Here is an 18,728-nt window from a genome sequence, read left to right on the forward strand (position 1 = left end):
CTGCTAACTGTGTTTCAGCCCAGAAAAACACGCACTATCTCCTGGTGTTCGACGCCTTCGTCATCGGGGTGTGCGTCACCTCCGCTGTCTTGTGCACGCGCTCCATCGTGCTCGCCGTCAGCTTGCTGCAGGTCGGTGTCTTTTGTTGCCCTACTGTAAATAAACACACTGTACAACAGGGGTGTCCAAAGTGTGGCCACTAAGTTTTTAACAGCACATTTTAAAAATACTTAAAAACAACAACAACAACAAAAAACAGAACAGAACCCAGTGGAATAAAAGAGCAAGCAGGGGAAATGTTTCAAGGTTGACTCTAATCACACAAAGCTGCCATGCAGGCTGTTTTTTTTTTCTATTTAAAAGTGTCAAAGATAATCCATATGTCAATCAATCAATCAATGTTTATTTATATAGCCCCAAATCACAAATGTCTCAAAGGACTGCACAAATCATTACGACTACAACATCCTCGGAAGAACCCACAAAAGGGCAAGGAAAACTCACACCCAGTGGGCAGGGAGAATTCACACCCCCCCCCCCTCCCCCCCCCCCCTCTAGGGGACCGAAAGCAATGGATGTCGAGCGGGTCTAACATGATACTGTGAAAGTTCAATCCATAGTGGCTCCAACACAGCCGCGAAAGTTCAGTTCAAGCGGATCCAAGACAGCAGCGAGAGTCCCGTCCACAGGAAACCATCTCAAGAGGAGGCGGATCAGCAGCGTAGAGATGTCCCCAACCGATACACAGGCGAGCGGTCCATCCTGGGTCCCGACGAGCGGTCCATCCTGGGTCTCGACTCTGGACAGCCAATACTTCATCCACGGTCATCGGACCGGACCCCCTCCACAAGGGAGGGGGGGACATAGGAGAAAGAAAAGAAGCGGCAGATCAACTGGTCTAAAAAGGAGGTCTATTTAAAGGCTAGAGTATACAGATGAGTTTTAAGGTGAGACTTAAATGCTTCTACTGAGGTAGCATCTCGAACTGTTACCGGGAGGGCATTCCAGAGTACTGGAGCCCGAACGGAAAACGCTCTATAGCCCGCAGACTTTTTTTGTATAGTATAGGTATATATGTATGTATATATGTATATAAAGGTATATACAGTACAGGTATATATGTATGTATATATGTATATAAAGGTATATACAGTATAGGTATATATGTATGTATATATGTATATAAAGGTATATACAGTATAGGTATATATGTATATATATATGGATATAAAGGTATATACAGTACAGGCGTAATATGATCAAACTTTCTTGTTCTTGTCAAAAGTCTAGCAGCCGCATTTTGTACCAACTGTAATCTTTTAATGCTAGACATGGGGAGACCCGAAAATAATACGTTACAGTAGTCGAGACGAGACGTAACAAACGCATGGATAATGATCTCGGCGTCTTTAGTGGACAAAATGGAGCGAATTTTAGCGATATTACGGAGATGAAAGAAGGCCGTTTTAGTAACGCTTTTAATGTGTGACTCAAAGGACAGAGTTGGGTGGAAGATAATACCCAGATTCTTTACTGAGTCACCTTGTTTTATTATTTGGTTGTCAAATGTTAAAGTTGTATTATAAAATAGAGGTCGGTGTCTAGCAGGACCGATAATCAGCATTTCCGTTTTTTTGGCGTTAAGTTGCAAAAAATTAGCGGACATCCATTGTTTAATTTCATTAAGACACGCTTCCAACTGACTACAGTCCGGCGTGTTGGTCAGCTTTATGTTACTCCCTCCGAGGTCTTAATCAAGGCTCAAGTTGTTCGTTTTTCTCAAACAGACATTTATCTCAGCCACGCCTTCTTCTCCTCCCAAATGATGCCAAAAAATGCCGAACAAATGCCGTCAGAACTAATGAATAAGAAAAACAGAACTTACAATTAGTCTGACATCAAATAAAAGAAAACACATAGATTTCACATGCATTATGACAAAGAATCATACCTCATTGGCCTCACAAACTCAGAGGGAATAAAGTTTCTTTCCAAGCCGAGACTCCATTAACATCTTCCATCAAATGTTTGCTGTCTCATGCTGCTTCCCTTATTCCGTCACATATTAATTGTCCCCCCCAACAATGTGACCAAACCGGAAACAAAATATGTTCCTCTCCAATTTACATGGGTTTTGTAACAAAAATAAAGTTAACAAATACTTGCATGAAATTACTAAATAAAATACATTTTTAATCACATTATATGTGAATATGAACTGAATATTTATACATTGTATTTATTTATTATAACCAACTATGAAATTATATAACATGTATACAATGTGCTTCTGTCAGCAGCTACACCATAGATACATCTGACTCGGGCTGGGTGATATATCAATTATACTAGATATAGAAAATGACTTTATCGCAGTATATAGTCTATATTTAGTCAGTATATAGTCAACTGCCTGAGTGCATGTTCTCACACAGTTGCTTTTAGCTGCGGGCATTACACTACAGGCGTTTCTCACTCTTTCTTGTGCGCACCTTCTTACATACGTCACATAATGGCCCGCACGCAATATATATATATATATATATATATGTATTTATATATATTGTATTAGGTTTAAAAATGAGAACTATCAAATCGGCCCCTGTGTGCATTCATTTTTCAGCAAAAGTATGGACACCCCTGCATTAGACTCACATATTGTCACATCTTTCCTCCCAGAGATTCTCCAGATTCCTCCATGACAACTACAACCGCAAAGTGTGTGAGGACGACCAGGGGGAGTTCCTCAATGGCTGGTATGTGCTGGTCATTGTCAGCGACCTCTTGACCATCGTGGGGTCCATACTGAAGATGGAAATACAAGCAAAGGTAAACTGTCAGATGTCATTTTACAGCAGATGTTTTGTTTTTTTGTGATCTTCAAATAGTCATGAACATTGAGCCAACACACTGTCATATGTGAATAATACTACATGAATACATAATTACCGTATTTCCTTGAATTGCTGCCGGGGCACTAATTAATTTAAAACCTCTTCTCACTCCGGCGCTTACCAAAGGCATGCGGTAAATTTAGGCCTGCGCTTAAACATTTGAGTGTGATGTAAGGATACCATCATGAAAAGCACATTTAATTAAAATGTTATTATGGTCTTACCTTTACTTATAAATGAAGTCCATGCGCAGCTCCTTCTGATCAAAAGCATCGATAACTTGTTTATAAAAGTCTTCCTTATCTTTCTTCAGTTTTAAAAGTCTCTCTGTCTCGATGGAGATCTTCCTTTATTACCTCCTGCTTCGATTGAAAGTCCAGTTTAGAAAACGTTTTTATTTTAGATATGTAATCCTCCATGTTAAAAGTGCAAGCGAGAGGAAAAAATAAACGATCGCTGCTTGTTGTCACTTCTTCTGCAGCCGAGTAGTCGCAAGAAGGATCTCTAGCGCCCTCTACCACCAGGAGGCGGGAGTCATTTAATGACTCATATTTGACACACGCAGCTACGGTATATTAATAAAACATAGCTGCTTACTGTTCTTTTTAGCATATTCAATAGCTTGGACCTTAAATCCTACTGAATAGCTCTTAATCTTCTTCCCTTTATGCGATTTCAAATGATTGAAATCAGCCTCCTCCATTTTGAAAATGATGACAGGTGAAGTGTCACTCGTGACGTGACGAGTTTGTCCCTGCGGAAATTCTAGGCATATGCTAATTATTTGGCGAAACGAGTTTGACCCGGTGGAAATTCCAAAACCCGCCGTTAATCCTGAGCCGGCGGTAATGCTAAGCATGCGCTAATTATTTTGCGAAACGAGTTTGACCCGGCAGTAATTCTAGGCAGGCGCATACTATATACCCGGCGGCCATTCAAGGAAATACGGTATCCTACATTCATGTTAGCATTTCGGATAGCTGGCGTGTAACGCACTAGTTGCCAGTTTGCCAGATCGCGATTAGTGCACTAGTTGTCATCTAGCAATTAGAAGGCTAGTTGCCAGCTAGCAATTCACACGGCATTTGCCAAATAGCAATAAACACATCATTTACCAGGTAGCGACTAGAGCACCTTAGTTGTTAGCTAGAGTCTAGCGTCATAGCTTTTAGCTAGCTGTGAGCACGCTAGTTGTCAGCTGGCATTAAGCGCTCTAGTTGCCAGCTACCAATTAACCTGTGCAAGTAGTCAGGCAGTGATTAGTGCTCTAGTTGCCAGCTAGCGATTAACATGCTAGTTGTCAACTACCAATTAGCATGCTAGTTGTCAGCTAACAATTAGCACTCTAGTTGTCGGCTAGCGTCCATGAAAAAGACGTTGCTTGGATGCCAACATATGTTGCTCCAAAACCTGTATGTACCTTTCAGCATTAATGGTGCCTTCACAGATGTGTAAGTTACCCATGCCTTGGGCACTAATGCACCTCCATACCATCACAGATGCTGGCTTTTCATCTTTGCGCCTATAACAATCCATAAGGTTCTTTTCCTTTGTTCCGGAGGATACGATGTCCACAGTTTCCAAAAACAATTTGAAATGTGGACTCGTCAGACCACAGAACATTTTTCCACTTTGCATCAGTCCATCTTAGATGAGCTCGGGCCCAGCGAAGCCGGCAGCGTTTCTGGGTGTTGTTGATAAATTGCTTCGGCATTTGCATAGTAGAGTTTCAACTTGCACTTACAGATGTAGCGACCAACTGTAGTTACTGACAGTGGTTTTCTGAAGTGTTCCTGAACCCATGTGGTGATATCCTTTTACACACTGATGTCTCTTGTTGATGCAGTACCGCCTGAGGGATCCAACGTCACGGGCATGCTGCTTACGTGCAGTGATTTCTCCAGATTTTCTGCACCTTTTGATGGTATTATGGAGCGTAGATGGCGAAATCCTTAAATTCTTTGCAATAGCTGGTTGAGAAATGTTGTTCGAGAATTTGCTGAGGCATTTGTTGACAAAGTGGTGACCCTCACCCCATCCTTGTTAGTGAATGACTGAACATTCCATAGAAGCTGCTTTTATACCCAATCATGGCACCCACCTGTTCCCAATTAGCCTGTTCACCTGTGGGATGTTCCAAATAAGTGTGTGATGGGCATTCCTCAACTTCCTCAGTCTTTTTTGCCACTTGTGCTATCTTTTTTTAAACATGTTGCAGGCATCAAATTCCAAATGAGCTAAAATTTGCAAAAAAATAACAGTTTTCCAGTTTGAATGTTAAATATCTTGTCTTTGCTGTCTATTCAGTTGAATATAAGTCGTAAAGGATTTGTAAATCATTGTATCCTGTTCTTATTTTTACCTTTTACACAAATTGCCAACTTTACTGGTTTTGGTTTTTGTCAATTATCAGCTCACTGTTAAATGTTACACAATTTTTTTTTTTTTTCACCACAAATGGGTACCATTGGGACTGCACACACGCAATATTGTATTTTAATGACTCTGAAACAAAACATGTACTGTAGAGCAGTGGTTCCCAACCACCGGGTCGCAGAATATTTTTTTATTTACTTTTTTCCCAATTTTTTTCATTTACCGTATTTCCTTGAATTGCCGCCGGGCATATAGTATGCGCCTGCCTTGAATTACTGCCGAGTCAAACTCCGGACGTCACAAGTGACACTTCCCCTGTCATCGTTTTCAAAATGGAGGAGGCTGATTTCAATACCGGTAATTTGAAATCGCATAAAGGGAAGAAGATTAAGAGCTATCCAGTAGGATTTAAGGTCCAAGCTTACATCACACTCAAATTTTTACTGCCTACCTTTGGTAAGTGCCAGAGTGAGAAGAGGTTTTAAAATAATTAGCGCATGCTTACTTTTACCGCATGCCTTTGGTAAGCGCAGGAGTGTGAAGAGGTTTTAAATTAATTAGTGCCCCGGCGGCATTTCAAGGAAATGCGGTATTTATTTTTTATTAAATCAACATAAAAAACACAAGATACACTTACAATTAGTTCACCAACCCAAAACACCTCCCTTTTTCATGACCAAAAAAATAAAAATAAAATAAATAAAAGGACAAATAATAAATAAATAAATATCCCTGGCCGCGGGACAAATTATCAAGCGTTGACCGGTCCGCAGCTACAAAAAGGTTGGCGACCACTGCTGTACAGTACTGTGTAGTACTGATGAAGTATCGGCATTTTTAGTTTATTTAGACATTCTTATGCTTAAAAATGCTTAAGATAAAAAAAAAAAAAATGTAGAAAATGCTGCAGAAATGGAGTGAATCCACAAACATGGAAGTTAAATCTTCATGTTTCTTCGACCCAACTCTCTCCTTTGAGTCACACATTAAAAGCGTTACTAAAACGGCCTTCTTTCATCTCCGTAATATCGCTGAAATTCGCTCCATTTTGTCCATTAAAGACGCTGAGATCATTATCCATGCGTTTGTTACGTCTCGTCTCGATTACTGTAACGTATTATTTTCGGGTCTCCCCATGTCTAGCATTAAAAGATTACAGTTGGTACAAAATGCGGCTGCTAGACTTTTGAAAAGAACAAGAAAGTTTGATCACATTACGCCTGTACTGTATATACCTTTATATACATATATACATACATATATACCTATACTGTATATACCTTTATATACATATATACAACATACATATATACCTGTACTGTATATACCTTTATATACATATATACATACATATATACCTATACTGTATATACCTTTATATACATATATACATACATATATACCTATACTGTATATACCTTTATATACATATATACATACATATATACCTATACTGTATATACCTTTATATACATATATACATACATATATACCTGTACTGTATATACCTTTATATACATATATACATACATATATACCTGTACTGTATATACCTTTATATACATATATACATACATATATACCTATACTGGCTCACCTGCACTGGCTTCCTGTGCACTTAAGATGTGACTTTAAGGTTTTACTACTTAGGTATGAAATACTACACGGTCTAGCTCCATCTTATCTTGCCGATTGTATTGTACCATATGTCCCGGCAAGAAATCTGCGTTCAATGGACTCCGGCTTATTAGTGATTCCCAAAGCCCAAAAAAAGTCTGCGGGCTATAGAGCGTTTTCCGTTCGGGCTCCAGTACTCTGGAATGCCCTCCCGGTAACAGTTCGAGATGCCACCTCAGTAGAAGCATTTAAGTCTCACCTTGAAACTCATTTGTATACTCTAGCCTTTAAATAGACTCCCTTTTTAGACCAGTTGTTCTGCCGTTTCTTTTCTTTTTTCTCCTATGTCCCACTCTCCCTTGTGGAGGGGGTCCGGTCCGATCCGGTGGCCATGTACTGCTTGCCTGTGTATCGGCTGGGGACATCTCTGCGCTGCTGATCCGCCTCCGCTTGGGATGGTTTCCTGCTGGCTCCGCTGTGAACGGGACTCTCGCTGCTGTGTCGGATCCGCTTTGGACTGGACTCTCGCGACTGTCTTGGATCCATTAGGGATTGAACTTTCACAGTATCATGTTACACCCGCTCGACATCCATTGCTTTCCTCCTCTCCAAGGTTCTCATAGTCATCATTGTCACCGACGTCCCACTGGGTGTGAGTTTTCCTTGCCCTTATGTGGGCCTACCGAGGATGTCGTGGTGGTTTGTGCAGCCCTTTGAGACACTAGTGATTTAGGGCTATATAAGTAAACGTTGATTGATTGATTGATTGATGTTTGCAACGTGCTCATAAGATCGTTCTTTTCTTCCCGTAGAGTCTGACCAGCTACGACGTGTGCAGTATATTTCTGGGAACGTCCACCTTATTGGTGTGGGTCGGTGTGATCAGATATCTGGGCTACTTCCAGAAATACAATGTAAGTCTTCACACTTACATAGGCGACACATATCACTTCTTTTCTACGTAAAGGTCTTTACACTGCACTGTACTTCCAACAGGTGCTGATCCTGACCATGAAGGCAGCCTTTCCAAAGGTGCTGCGTTTCTGCTGCTGTGCAGGCATGATCTACCTGGGATACACCTTCTGTGGGTGGATCGTACTCGGACCTTACCATGAGAAGGTAACTCGTAGGGATCCAGCAAATATTGCTTGGGACGATTATTGGGCCTATATTTAGCATTTTGAAGTTTATCTGTATCGGCCTATTTTATTCATCTTTTTTTTTTTACCACATCATCAGCAGATACAGTATCTACTAGTGCTGTAACGGTATTGTTGTTTCAAAATCCTCACAATAAGGCCGTAATGCCTGAAAGGGTTCAAAAGAAGACTGTCCTGTGTAGTTTTTTTTCTGGTGCTCTGCGTTGGCCAGTCTGAAAAAAAGAACTCCAACTCCGAAAATCCTACGCGCGACACACAATCATTAAGTTGGGGTGGGACTCTGTGAAGGGGCGAAAAAGAAGAAGCATTGGAGAGTTGTGTGTTTGTAGTAGATGAGAAGAATTATTTTTTCGGTCATTTCATCAAAATCTGTCCATAACTTTTGAAGTTTATGTGGCTTATCAATCAATCAATCAATCAATCAATGTTTACTTATATAGCCCTAAATCACTAGTGTCTCAAAGGGCTGCACAAACCACTACGACATCCTCGGTAGGCCCACATAAGGGCAAGGAAAACTCACACCCAGTGGGACGTCGGTGACAATGATGACTATGAGAACCTTGGAGAGGAGGAAAGCAATGGATGTCGAGCGGGTCTAACATGATACTGTGAAAGTTCAATCCATAATGGATCCAACACAGTCGCGAGAGTCCAGTCCAAAGCGGATCCGACACAGCAGCGAGAGTCCCGTTCACAGCGGAGCCAGCAGGAAACCATCCCAAGCGGAGGCGGATCAGCAGCGCAGAGATGTCCCCAGCCGATACACAGGCAAGCAGTACATGGCCACCGGATCGGACCGGACCCCCTCCACAAGGGAGAGTGGGACATAGGAGAAAAAAGAAAAGAAACGGCAGATCAACTGGTCTAAAAAGGGAGTCTATTTAAAGGCTAGAGTATACAAATGAGTTTTAAGGTGAGACTTAAATGCTTCTACTGAGGTGGCATCTCGAACTGTTACCGGGAGGGCATTCCAGAGTACTGGAGCCCGAACGGAAAACGCTCTATAGCCCGCAGACTTTTTTTGGGCTTTGGGAATCACTAATAAGCCGGAGTCCTTTGAACGCAGATTTCTTGCCGGGACATATGGTACAATACAATCTGCAAGATAGGATGGAGCTAGACCGTGTAGTATTTTATACGTAAGTAGTAAAACCTTAAAGTCACATCTTAAGTGCACAGGAAGCCAGTGCAGGTGAGCCAGTATAGGTATATATGTATGTATATATGTATATAAAGGTATATACAGTATAGGTATATATGTATGTATATATGTATATAAAGGTATATACAGTATATGTATATATGTATGTATATATGTATATAAAGATATATACAGTATAGGTATATATGTATATAAAGGTATATACAGTATAGGTATATATGTATGTATATAAAGGTATATACAGTATAGGTATATATGTATGTATATAAAGGTATATACAGTATAGGTATATATGTATGTATATATGTATATAAAGGTATATACAGTATAGGCGTAATGTGATCAAATTTTCTTGTTCCTGTCAAAAGTCTAGCAGCCGCATTTTGTACCAACTGTAATCTTACAAACGACCCTGTTTTTTTTTTTTTGATTGATTGATTGATACTTTAATTAGTAGATTGCACAGTACAGTACATATTCCGTACAATTGACCACTAAATGGTAACACCCCAATAAGTTTTTCAACTTGTTTAAGTTGGGGTCCACGTTAAAGGGGAACATTATCACAATTTCAAAAGGGTTAAAAACAATTAAAATCAGTTCCCAGTGGCTTGTTGTATTTTTTGAAGTTTTTTTCAAAATTTTACCGGTCTCAGAATATCCCTAAATAAAGCTTTAAAGTGCCTTATTTTCGCTCTCTGCGAAGACACTGGCCATTTCCCTGTGACGTCACACAGTGCTGCCAATGTAAACAAACAATGGGAATACCACAGCAAGATATAGCGACATTAGCTCGGATTCAAACTCGGATTTCAGCGACTTAAGCGATTCAACAGATTACGCATGTATTGAAACAGATGGTTGGAGTATGAAAGTATTGAAGAAGAAACTGAAGCTATTGACGCTATTCATAGCCATAGCATGGCCGAATAGCTGCGTTAGCATCGCCGGTAAAATGTGCGGACCAAACGATCAGGACTTTCGCATCTTTTGACACTGGAGCAACTTAAATCCGCCGATCGGTAAGTGTTTGTTTCGCATTAAATGTGGGTGGAAGGAAACGTAATATAGTTGCAAATGCATCTACAGGTTATCCATACATCTCTGTTCCATGTCTGCTTTAGCACCGCCGGTAAATAGCATGTTAGCATCGATTAGCGTAGCATGTTAGCATCGATTAGCTGGCAGTCAACATCAACAAAACTCACCTTTGTGATTTTGTTGACTATCGTTGCAAATGCATCTGCAGGTTATCCATACATCTCTGTGCCATGTCTGCTTTAGCACCGCTGGTAGATAACATGTTAGCGTCGATTAGCTTAGCATGTTAGCATCGATTAGCTGGCAGTCACGCCTCGACCAAATATGTCTGATTAGCACATAAGTCAAGATCAACAAAACTCACCTTTGTGATTTTGTTGACTATCGTTGCAAATGCATCTGCAGGTTATCCATACATCTCTGTGCCATGTCTGCTTTAGCACCGCCGGTCAAATGTGGAGACACTCTGGCACATTCAATGGGGGTCTGGCGGCAGACACTTTGGCATCTTGGGGCCAGTGGTGCAACTTGAATCCCTCCCTGTTAGTGTTGTTACACCCTCCAACAACACACCGACAAGGCATGATGTCTCCAAGGTTCCAAAAAATAGTCAAAAAAACGGAAAATAACAGAGCTGAGACCCGGTGTTTGTAATGTGTTGAAAATGAAAATGGTGGGTGTGTTACCTCGGCGACGTCACATTCTGACGTCATCGCCTCCAGCGCGATAAACAGAAAGGCGTTTAATTCGCCAAAATTCACCCATTTAGAGTTGGGAAATCGGTTAAAAAAAATAGATGGTCTTTTTTCTGCACCATCAAGGTATATATTGACGCTTACATAGGTCTGCTGATAATGTTCCCCTTTAATCAATTCATGGTACAAATATATACTATCAACATAATACAGTCATCACACAAGTTAATCATCATAGTATATACATTGAAGTATTTACATTATTTACAATCCGGGGGGTGGGATGAGGAGCTTTGGTTGATATCAGTACTTCAGTCATCAACTTCAAAATGGACATTGAAACAGTGTAGGTCTTATTTAGTAGGATATGTACAGCCAGCAGAGAACATAGTGAGTTCACATAGCATAAGAACAAGTATATACATTAGAAGTACATTTGATTATTTACGTTAGGTTATTTATAATCCAGGGAGATGGGATGTGAATGGAGGAGGGTATCAGTAAAGGGTTGAAGTTGCCTGGAGGTGTTGTTTTACAGCGGTTTTGAAGGAATATAGAGAAAATGGTGAAAACCGTACTGCAAAGCATAGTACGCCACCTTCGTCTTTCAAGTTCCCGAGCCGACACAGAGCCACACGGCGTGGAGGTTAAGTGTCCGGTGGGAGTGCAGACACTGCAGACCGTGGGGAATACGAGCAATATTAGAAGCTCCTTTTATAAACCATCACCAGGAAAATATATTTGAAGCCTGCTAGAGTAATAACGATATTGGATGTTTCAATAATTAAGTTAAAGTTAATGTACCAATGATTGTCACACACAATAATACCATGATGTCTGATGAAATCACACTAAAACTTGGTCTGTGTAGTTTTTTTTTGGGCGCTCTGCAGTGTTGGCCAGGCTGAAAATGAACTACAACTCGCAAAATCCTCTGTTGGTACCTATTGTACCTAAAACTTATTGTTATTTATGATTATATTTATCCATCCATCCATCCATCCATTTTTCTACTGTTGTCCCTTTCAGGGTAGCGGGGGGTGTTGGAGCCTATCTCAGCTGCATTCAGGCGGTACTACTGTCCTTGTTACAATGTAAAATAGTTGACTATTGTTGTTATTTCTGATCATATTTACACACATTGAATATACTGTGAGGTTATTGAATACTGCTGTCCTTGTTACAATTTAAAATAGTTGACTATTGTTGTTATTTATGATCATATTTATAAATATTGTATATACTGTGAGGTTATAGAATACTACTGTTCTTGTTACAATGTCAAATAGTTGACTATTGTTGTTATTTATGATCATATTTATACACATTGAATATACTGTGAGGTTATTGAATACTGCTGTTCTTGTTACAATGTCAAATAGTTGACTATTGTTATTTATAAACATTGATATACTGTGAGGTTATAAAACACTGCTGTTCTTGCTAAAATGAACAGTTACCTCTTGGCAGCTCATACTAAAATTTAAATGTGTGGCTGCTCGCTGATATTAAACAATTTTCAATAAAGTAGTCAGTTCAAAAGTACAGTTTGTTTTTATTGTGTTTTGGATAAATACTGAGAATTGTGTAAATTCATAAATTGCATGGAAATTGTGGTATGATATGTACTGTAATACCGAGTGTTGACACAAGATGTCAGCATTTACTCACATATCTTCTCCAATGTAGTTGTGACATATTTCCACTTTTAGTTGGGACTCTCTGACATTGAAGTCTGCTGTGGGAGTTTTCAAAAATGTCTCCGTTCAAGTGCCATCGTTGGTGCTTTGGTTTCTCTGAGTCTGCTGGCTGATGTTTTCCAACATAGTTGAGGTGTGCACCATGCTGGGAGAGTATTTACTTCAGCAATAAACAGGAAGTTGTGCTGTGTTCATACTTTAGTAGAATGTTAGATCTTATCATATGCTGGAGGAACATTCTGGTCTCTGAGTTTGATGCTGGTTCTTCTTTTTTAGGACTGCAGTCCAGTTTTATGGACTGCTGTGTTTATTATCATATGTGTGTACCTCAATGAATATAATCATTATTATTCAACGCTTAAATATCCGGTTCAGATACAGTTATCAGTTAGGGTTACCATTTTTATATTTGAATTGTTTTATGTTTTATGTCCTTTTTTGTCAAACCCCTGTTTTTAAGACAGAAATACAAAATATGCCATCATGTGCCGCTATTACAAACCCCGTTTCCATATGAGTTGGGAAATTGTGTTAGATGTAAATATAAACAGAATACAATGATTTGCAAATCCTTTTCAACCCATATTCAGTTGAATATGCTACAAAGACAACATATTTGATGTTCAAACTCATAAACTTTTAATTTTTTTTGCAAATAATCATTAACTTTTGAATTTGATGCCAGTAACACGTGCAATAAATACTGATAAAGTTGATGAATGCTCATCAAACACTTATATGGAACATCCCACAGGTGTGCAGGCTAATTGGAAACAGGTGGGTGCCATGATTGGCTATAAAAACAGCTTCCATGAAATGCTAAGTCATTCACAAACAAGGATGGGGTGAGGGTCACCACTTTGTAAGCAAATTGTCAAACAGTTTTAGAACAACATTTCTCAACGAGCTATTGCAAGGAATTTAGGGATTTTACCATCTACGGTCCGTAAAATCATCAAAAGGTTCAGAAAATCTGGAGAAATCACTGCACGTAAGCGATGATATTACGGACCTTTGATCCCTCAGGCGGTACCGCATAAAAAACCAACATCAGTGTGTAAAGGATATCACCGCATGGGCTCAGGAACACTTCATAAAACCACTGTCAGTAACTACAGTTGGTCGCTAAATCTGTAAGTGCAAGTTAAAGATCTCTGCAAAGCAAAAACCCATTTATCAACAACACCCAGAAACGCCGCCGGCTTGGCTGGGCCCGAGCTCATCTAAGATGGACTGATGTAAAGTGGAAAAGTGTTCTGTGGTCTGACGAGTCCACATTTCAGATTGTATTTGGAAACAGATGACATGGTGTCCTCCGGAACAAAGAGGAAAATAACCATTCGGATTGTTATAGGCGCAAAGTTGAAAAGCCAGCATCTGTGATGGTATGGGGGTGTATTAGTGCCCAAGGCATGGGTAACTTACACATCTCTGAAGTCACCATTAATGCTGAATGGTCCATACAGGTTTTGGAGCAACATATGTTGTCATCCAAGCAACGTTATCATGGACGCCCCTGCTTATTTCAGCAAGACAATGCCAAGCCACGTGTTACAACAGTGTGGCTTCGTAAAAAAAGAGTGCGGGTACTTTCCTGGCCCGCCTGCAGTCCAGACCTGTCTCCCATCAAAAATGTGTGGCACATTATGAAGTGTAAAATACGACAGCAGAGACCCCGGACTGTTGAAGGACTGAAGCTCTACATAAAACAAGAATGAGAAAGAATTCCACTTTCAAAGCTTCAACAATTAGTTTCCTCAGTTCCCAAACGTTTATTGAGTGTTGTTAAAAGAAAAGGTGATGTAACACAGTGGTGAACATGCCCTTTCCCAACTACTTTGGCACGTGTTGCAGCCATGAAATTCTAAGTTATTTGCAAAAAAAAAAAAATGTTTATAAGTTTGAACATCAAATATGTTGTCTTTGTAGCATATTCAACTGAATATGGGTTGAAAAGGATTTGCAAATCATTGTATTCTGTTTATATTTACATCTAACACAAATTCCCAACTCCAATGGAAACAGGGTTTGTAGATGGCCGATACCAGGATGTGGAGGGACAAGTGTTGATAACGATGAATGACTGTTTTTGTGGGCTTCTTCTAGTTTGAGGGCCTGAGTCTGGTGGCAGAGTGTCTGTTTTCTTTGCTGAACGGCGACGACATGTTCACCACCTTCGCCCAGCTGAAGGACAAGAACACGCTGGTGTGGCTCTTCAGTCGTGCTTACCTCTACTCCTTCATCTCGCTCTTCATCTACATGGTGCTGTCGCTCTTCATCGCCCTCATCACAGACGCCTACGAGACCATCAAGGTACTTACCTTTTATTCTTTTTACTGCTGCATCAGCACCAGCAGGCCTGAAAACATTGATATCAGAGCGATATCAGCCAATATCATCTTGCATGTAAAATGTGATATCATGTGATAAAAGCAGTCCTGCGGCATGTTTACTTATGTGTGATACCATGTGCGATACAAGCAGTCCTGCAGTGTTTTTACCTGTGTGTGATACCATGTGCGATACAAGCAGTCCTGTTTGCGTGTTTACTTGTGTGTGATATGTGTGATACAAGCAGTCCTGTGGCTTGTTTACTTGTGTGTGATACCATGTGCGATACAAGCAGTCCTGCGGCGTGTTTATTTTGTGCGTGATATCATGTGCAATACAAGCAGTCCTGCGGCGTGTTTACTTGTGTGTGATACCATGTGCGATAAAAGCAGTCCTGCGGCGTGTTTACTGTGTGTGATATCATGTGCGATACAAGTAATCCTGCAGCGTGTTTACTTGTGTCTGATACCTTGTGCGATACGAGTAATCCTGCGGTGTGTTTACTTGTGTGTGATATCATGTACGATACAAGCAGCCCTGTGACGTGTTTACTTGTGTGATATCATGTGCGATACAAGCGTGTTTACTTGTGTGTGATATCATGTACGATACAAGCGTGTTTACTTGTGTGTGATACCATGTGCGATACAAGCAGTCTTGCGGCGTGTTTACTTGTGTGTGATATCCTGTGCGATAGAAGCAGTCCTGTGGCATGTTTACTTGTGTGTGATATCATGTGCGAAACAAGCAGTCCTGCGGCATGTTTACTTCTGTGTGATATCATGTGCGATAGAAGCAGTCCTGTAGCGTGTTTACTTGTGTGTGATATCATGTGCGATACAAGCAGTCCTACGGCATGTTTACTTCTGTGTGATACCATGTGCGATAGAAGCAGTGCTGCGGCGTGTTTATTTTGTGTGTGATGTCATGTGCGATACAAGCAGTCCTGCGGCGTGTTTACTTGTGTGCGATACCACGTGCGATACAAGTGTGTTTACTTGTGTGTATCGTGTGATACAAGCAGTCCTGCGGCGTGTTGACTTGTGTCTGATAACGTGTGATACAAGCGTGTTTACTTGTGTGTGATATCCTGTGCAATAAAAGCAGACCTGCGGCGTGTTGACTTGTGTGTGATATCCTGTGCAATAAAAGCAGACCTGCGGCGTGTTGACTTGTGTGTGATATCATGTACGATACAAGCAGCCCTGTGACGTGTTTACTTGTGTGTGATACCATGTGCGATGCAAGCAGTCCTGCTGCGTGTTCACTTGTGTGTGATATCATGTGCGATAGAAGCAGTCCTGCGGCATGTTTATTTTGTGTGTGATGTCATGTGCGATACAAGCAGTCCTGCGGCGTGTTGACTTGTGTGTGACACAAGCGTGTTTACTTGTGTGTGATATTATGTGCGATACAAGCAGTCCCGTGGTGTGTTTACTTGTGTGTGATGTCATGAGTGATACAAGCAGCCCTGTGACGTGTTTACTTGTGTGTGATATCATGTGCGATACAAGCAGCCCTATGACGTGTTTACTTGTGTGTGATAACATGTGCGATACTAGGGTGTTTACTTGTGTGTGATATCATGTACGATACAAGCAGCCCTGTGACGTGTTTACTTGTGTGTGATATCATGTGCGATACAAGCAGTCCTGCGGCGTGTTTACTTGTGCAAAGCTGGACAGCCAGTTAATATTTAAATGTCCACAAATAAGCACACACTTTCTTCTATTTTACTAGTCTTTTACAAAGAGTATAGCCTACTAGGAGCTAGCAGCTACACAGCAGCTTAGCACACAATAGCACACAAGCTAGACGTACACAATAGTCATCCAACAATAAAACAGCACATTTTTACACAAGCATGAAATATTTATAGTTGCATATTATTTACAAAGACAAAGTATCCAGTAACAAACGTGTCCGCTACTTTCAACTTGCTGCGTCATGAACTTTATTATGTTGCTAAAAAAAAACAAAAACAATTACCACTCCACTTCAACTTGAAGACAGCATACGTCTATTGCAGTGGGTTAATAATTAATAGGTTAGTGTTTAACACAACTACTTCTGTACGTCTGATTCCAGATTGACACTATATTGGTATCATATCAGATGTGCACACAAGTAAAAGTTGCATTTTCACCTTCCTTCTACCAGAACTACCAGAAAGATGGCTTCCCGCTGACAGACCTGCATAAGTTCCTCCACGATCAGAAGGATATCACAGCTTCAGAGGGGAGCAGACAACCAGACGTCCACTTTGGATACCCGCTCATCTGCTGCTGTGCACGGTATGATCAATGCAGCGATGTACTGTAAATATTGTACAGTAGCAACACACTCACATCATGTAGAAATGCAGCGATGTACTGTAAATATTGTACAGTAGCAACACACTCACATCATGTAGACATGCAGCGATGTACTGTAAATATTGTACAGTAGCAACACACTCACATCATGTAGAAATGCAGCGATGTACTGTAAATATTGTACAGTAGCAACACACTCACATCATGTAGAAATGCAGCGATGTACTGTAAATATTGTACAGTAGCAACACACTCACATCATGTAGACATGCAGCGATGTACTGTAAATATTGTACAGTAGCAACACACTCACATCATGTAGACATGCAGCGATGTACTGTAAATATTGTACAGTAGCAACACACCCACATCATGTAGAAATGCAGCGATGTACTGTAAATATTGTACAGTAGCAACACACTCACATCATGCAGAAATGCAGCGATGTACTGTAAATATTGTACAGTAGCAACACACTCACATCATGTAGAAATGCAGCGATGTACTGTAAATATTGTACAGTAGCAACACACTCACATGTAGAAATGCAGCGATGTACTGTAAATATTGTACAGTAGCAACACACTCACATCATGTAGAAATGCAGCGATGTACTGTAAATATTGTACAGTAGCAACACACTCACATCATGTAGAAATGCAGTGATGTACTGTAAATATTGTACAGTAGCAACACACTCACATCATGTAGAAATGCAGCGATGTACTGTAAATATTGTACAGTAGCAACACACTCACATCATGTAGAAATGCAGCTATGTACTGTAAATATTGTACAGTAGCAACACACTCACATGTAGAAATGCAGCGATGTACTGTAAATATTGTACAGTAGCAACACACTCACATCATGTAGAAATGCAGCGATGTACTGTAAATATTGTACAGTAGCAACACACTCACATCATGTAGAAATGCAGCGATGTACTGTAAATATTGTACAGTAGCAACACACTCACATCATGTAGAAATGCAGCTATGTACTGTAAATATTGTACAGTAGCAACACACTCATCATGTAGAAATGCAGCGATGTACTGTAAATATTGTACAGTAGCAACACACTCACATCATGTAGAAATGCAGCGATGTACTGTAAATATTGTACAGTAGCAACACACTCACATGTAGAAATGCAGTGATGTACTGTAAATATTGTACAGTAGCAACACACTCACATGTAGAAATGCAGCGATGTACTGTAAATATTGTACAGTAGCAACACACTCACATCATGTAGAAATGCAGAGATGTACTGTAAATATTGTACAGTAGCAACACACTCACATCATGTAGAAATGCAGCGATGTACTGTAAATATTGTACAGTAGCAACACACTCACATGTAGAAATGCAGCGATGTACTGTAAATATTGTACAGTAGCAACACACATGTAGAAATGCAGCGATGTAC

General features: G+C 40.3%; 1 protein-coding gene and 1 long non-coding RNA gene across 2 annotated transcripts in view; one reads left to right on the plus strand and one right to left on the minus strand.

The window, feature by feature from the left end:
* mcoln2 (mucolipin TRP cation channel 2) overlaps positions 1-18,728 on the plus strand; it is a 42,027-nt gene that overhangs the window by 19,184 nt on the left and 4,115 nt on the right. Inside the window, exons 8-13 of the mRNA XM_061882995.1 lie at positions 19-131; positions 2,680-2,829; positions 7,700-7,801; positions 7,884-8,006; positions 14,755-14,961; positions 17,140-17,273. Coding sequence (XP_061738979.1) covers positions 19-131; positions 2,680-2,829; positions 7,700-7,801; positions 7,884-8,006; positions 14,755-14,961; positions 17,140-17,273 — 829 coding nt within the window. The remainder of the gene's footprint in view (positions 1-18; positions 132-2,679; positions 2,830-7,699; positions 7,802-7,883; positions 8,007-14,754; positions 14,962-17,139; positions 17,274-18,728) is intronic.
* LOC133540417 (uncharacterized) lies at positions 1,767-3,003 on the minus strand. The gene is made up of 2 exons (XR_009803629.1): positions 1,952-3,003; positions 1,767-1,858 (listed from the first exon to the last, which is right to left on the minus strand). It is a non-coding gene; the product is annotated as an uncharacterized LOC133540417 (long non-coding RNA).

The sequence above is a fragment of the Nerophis ophidion genome, linkage group LG22 (assembly GCF_033978795.1).
Source record: "Nerophis ophidion isolate RoL-2023_Sa linkage group LG22, RoL_Noph_v1.0, whole genome shotgun sequence".
NCBI classification, from domain to species: domain Eukaryota; kingdom Metazoa; phylum Chordata; class Actinopteri; order Syngnathiformes; family Syngnathidae; genus Nerophis; species Nerophis ophidion.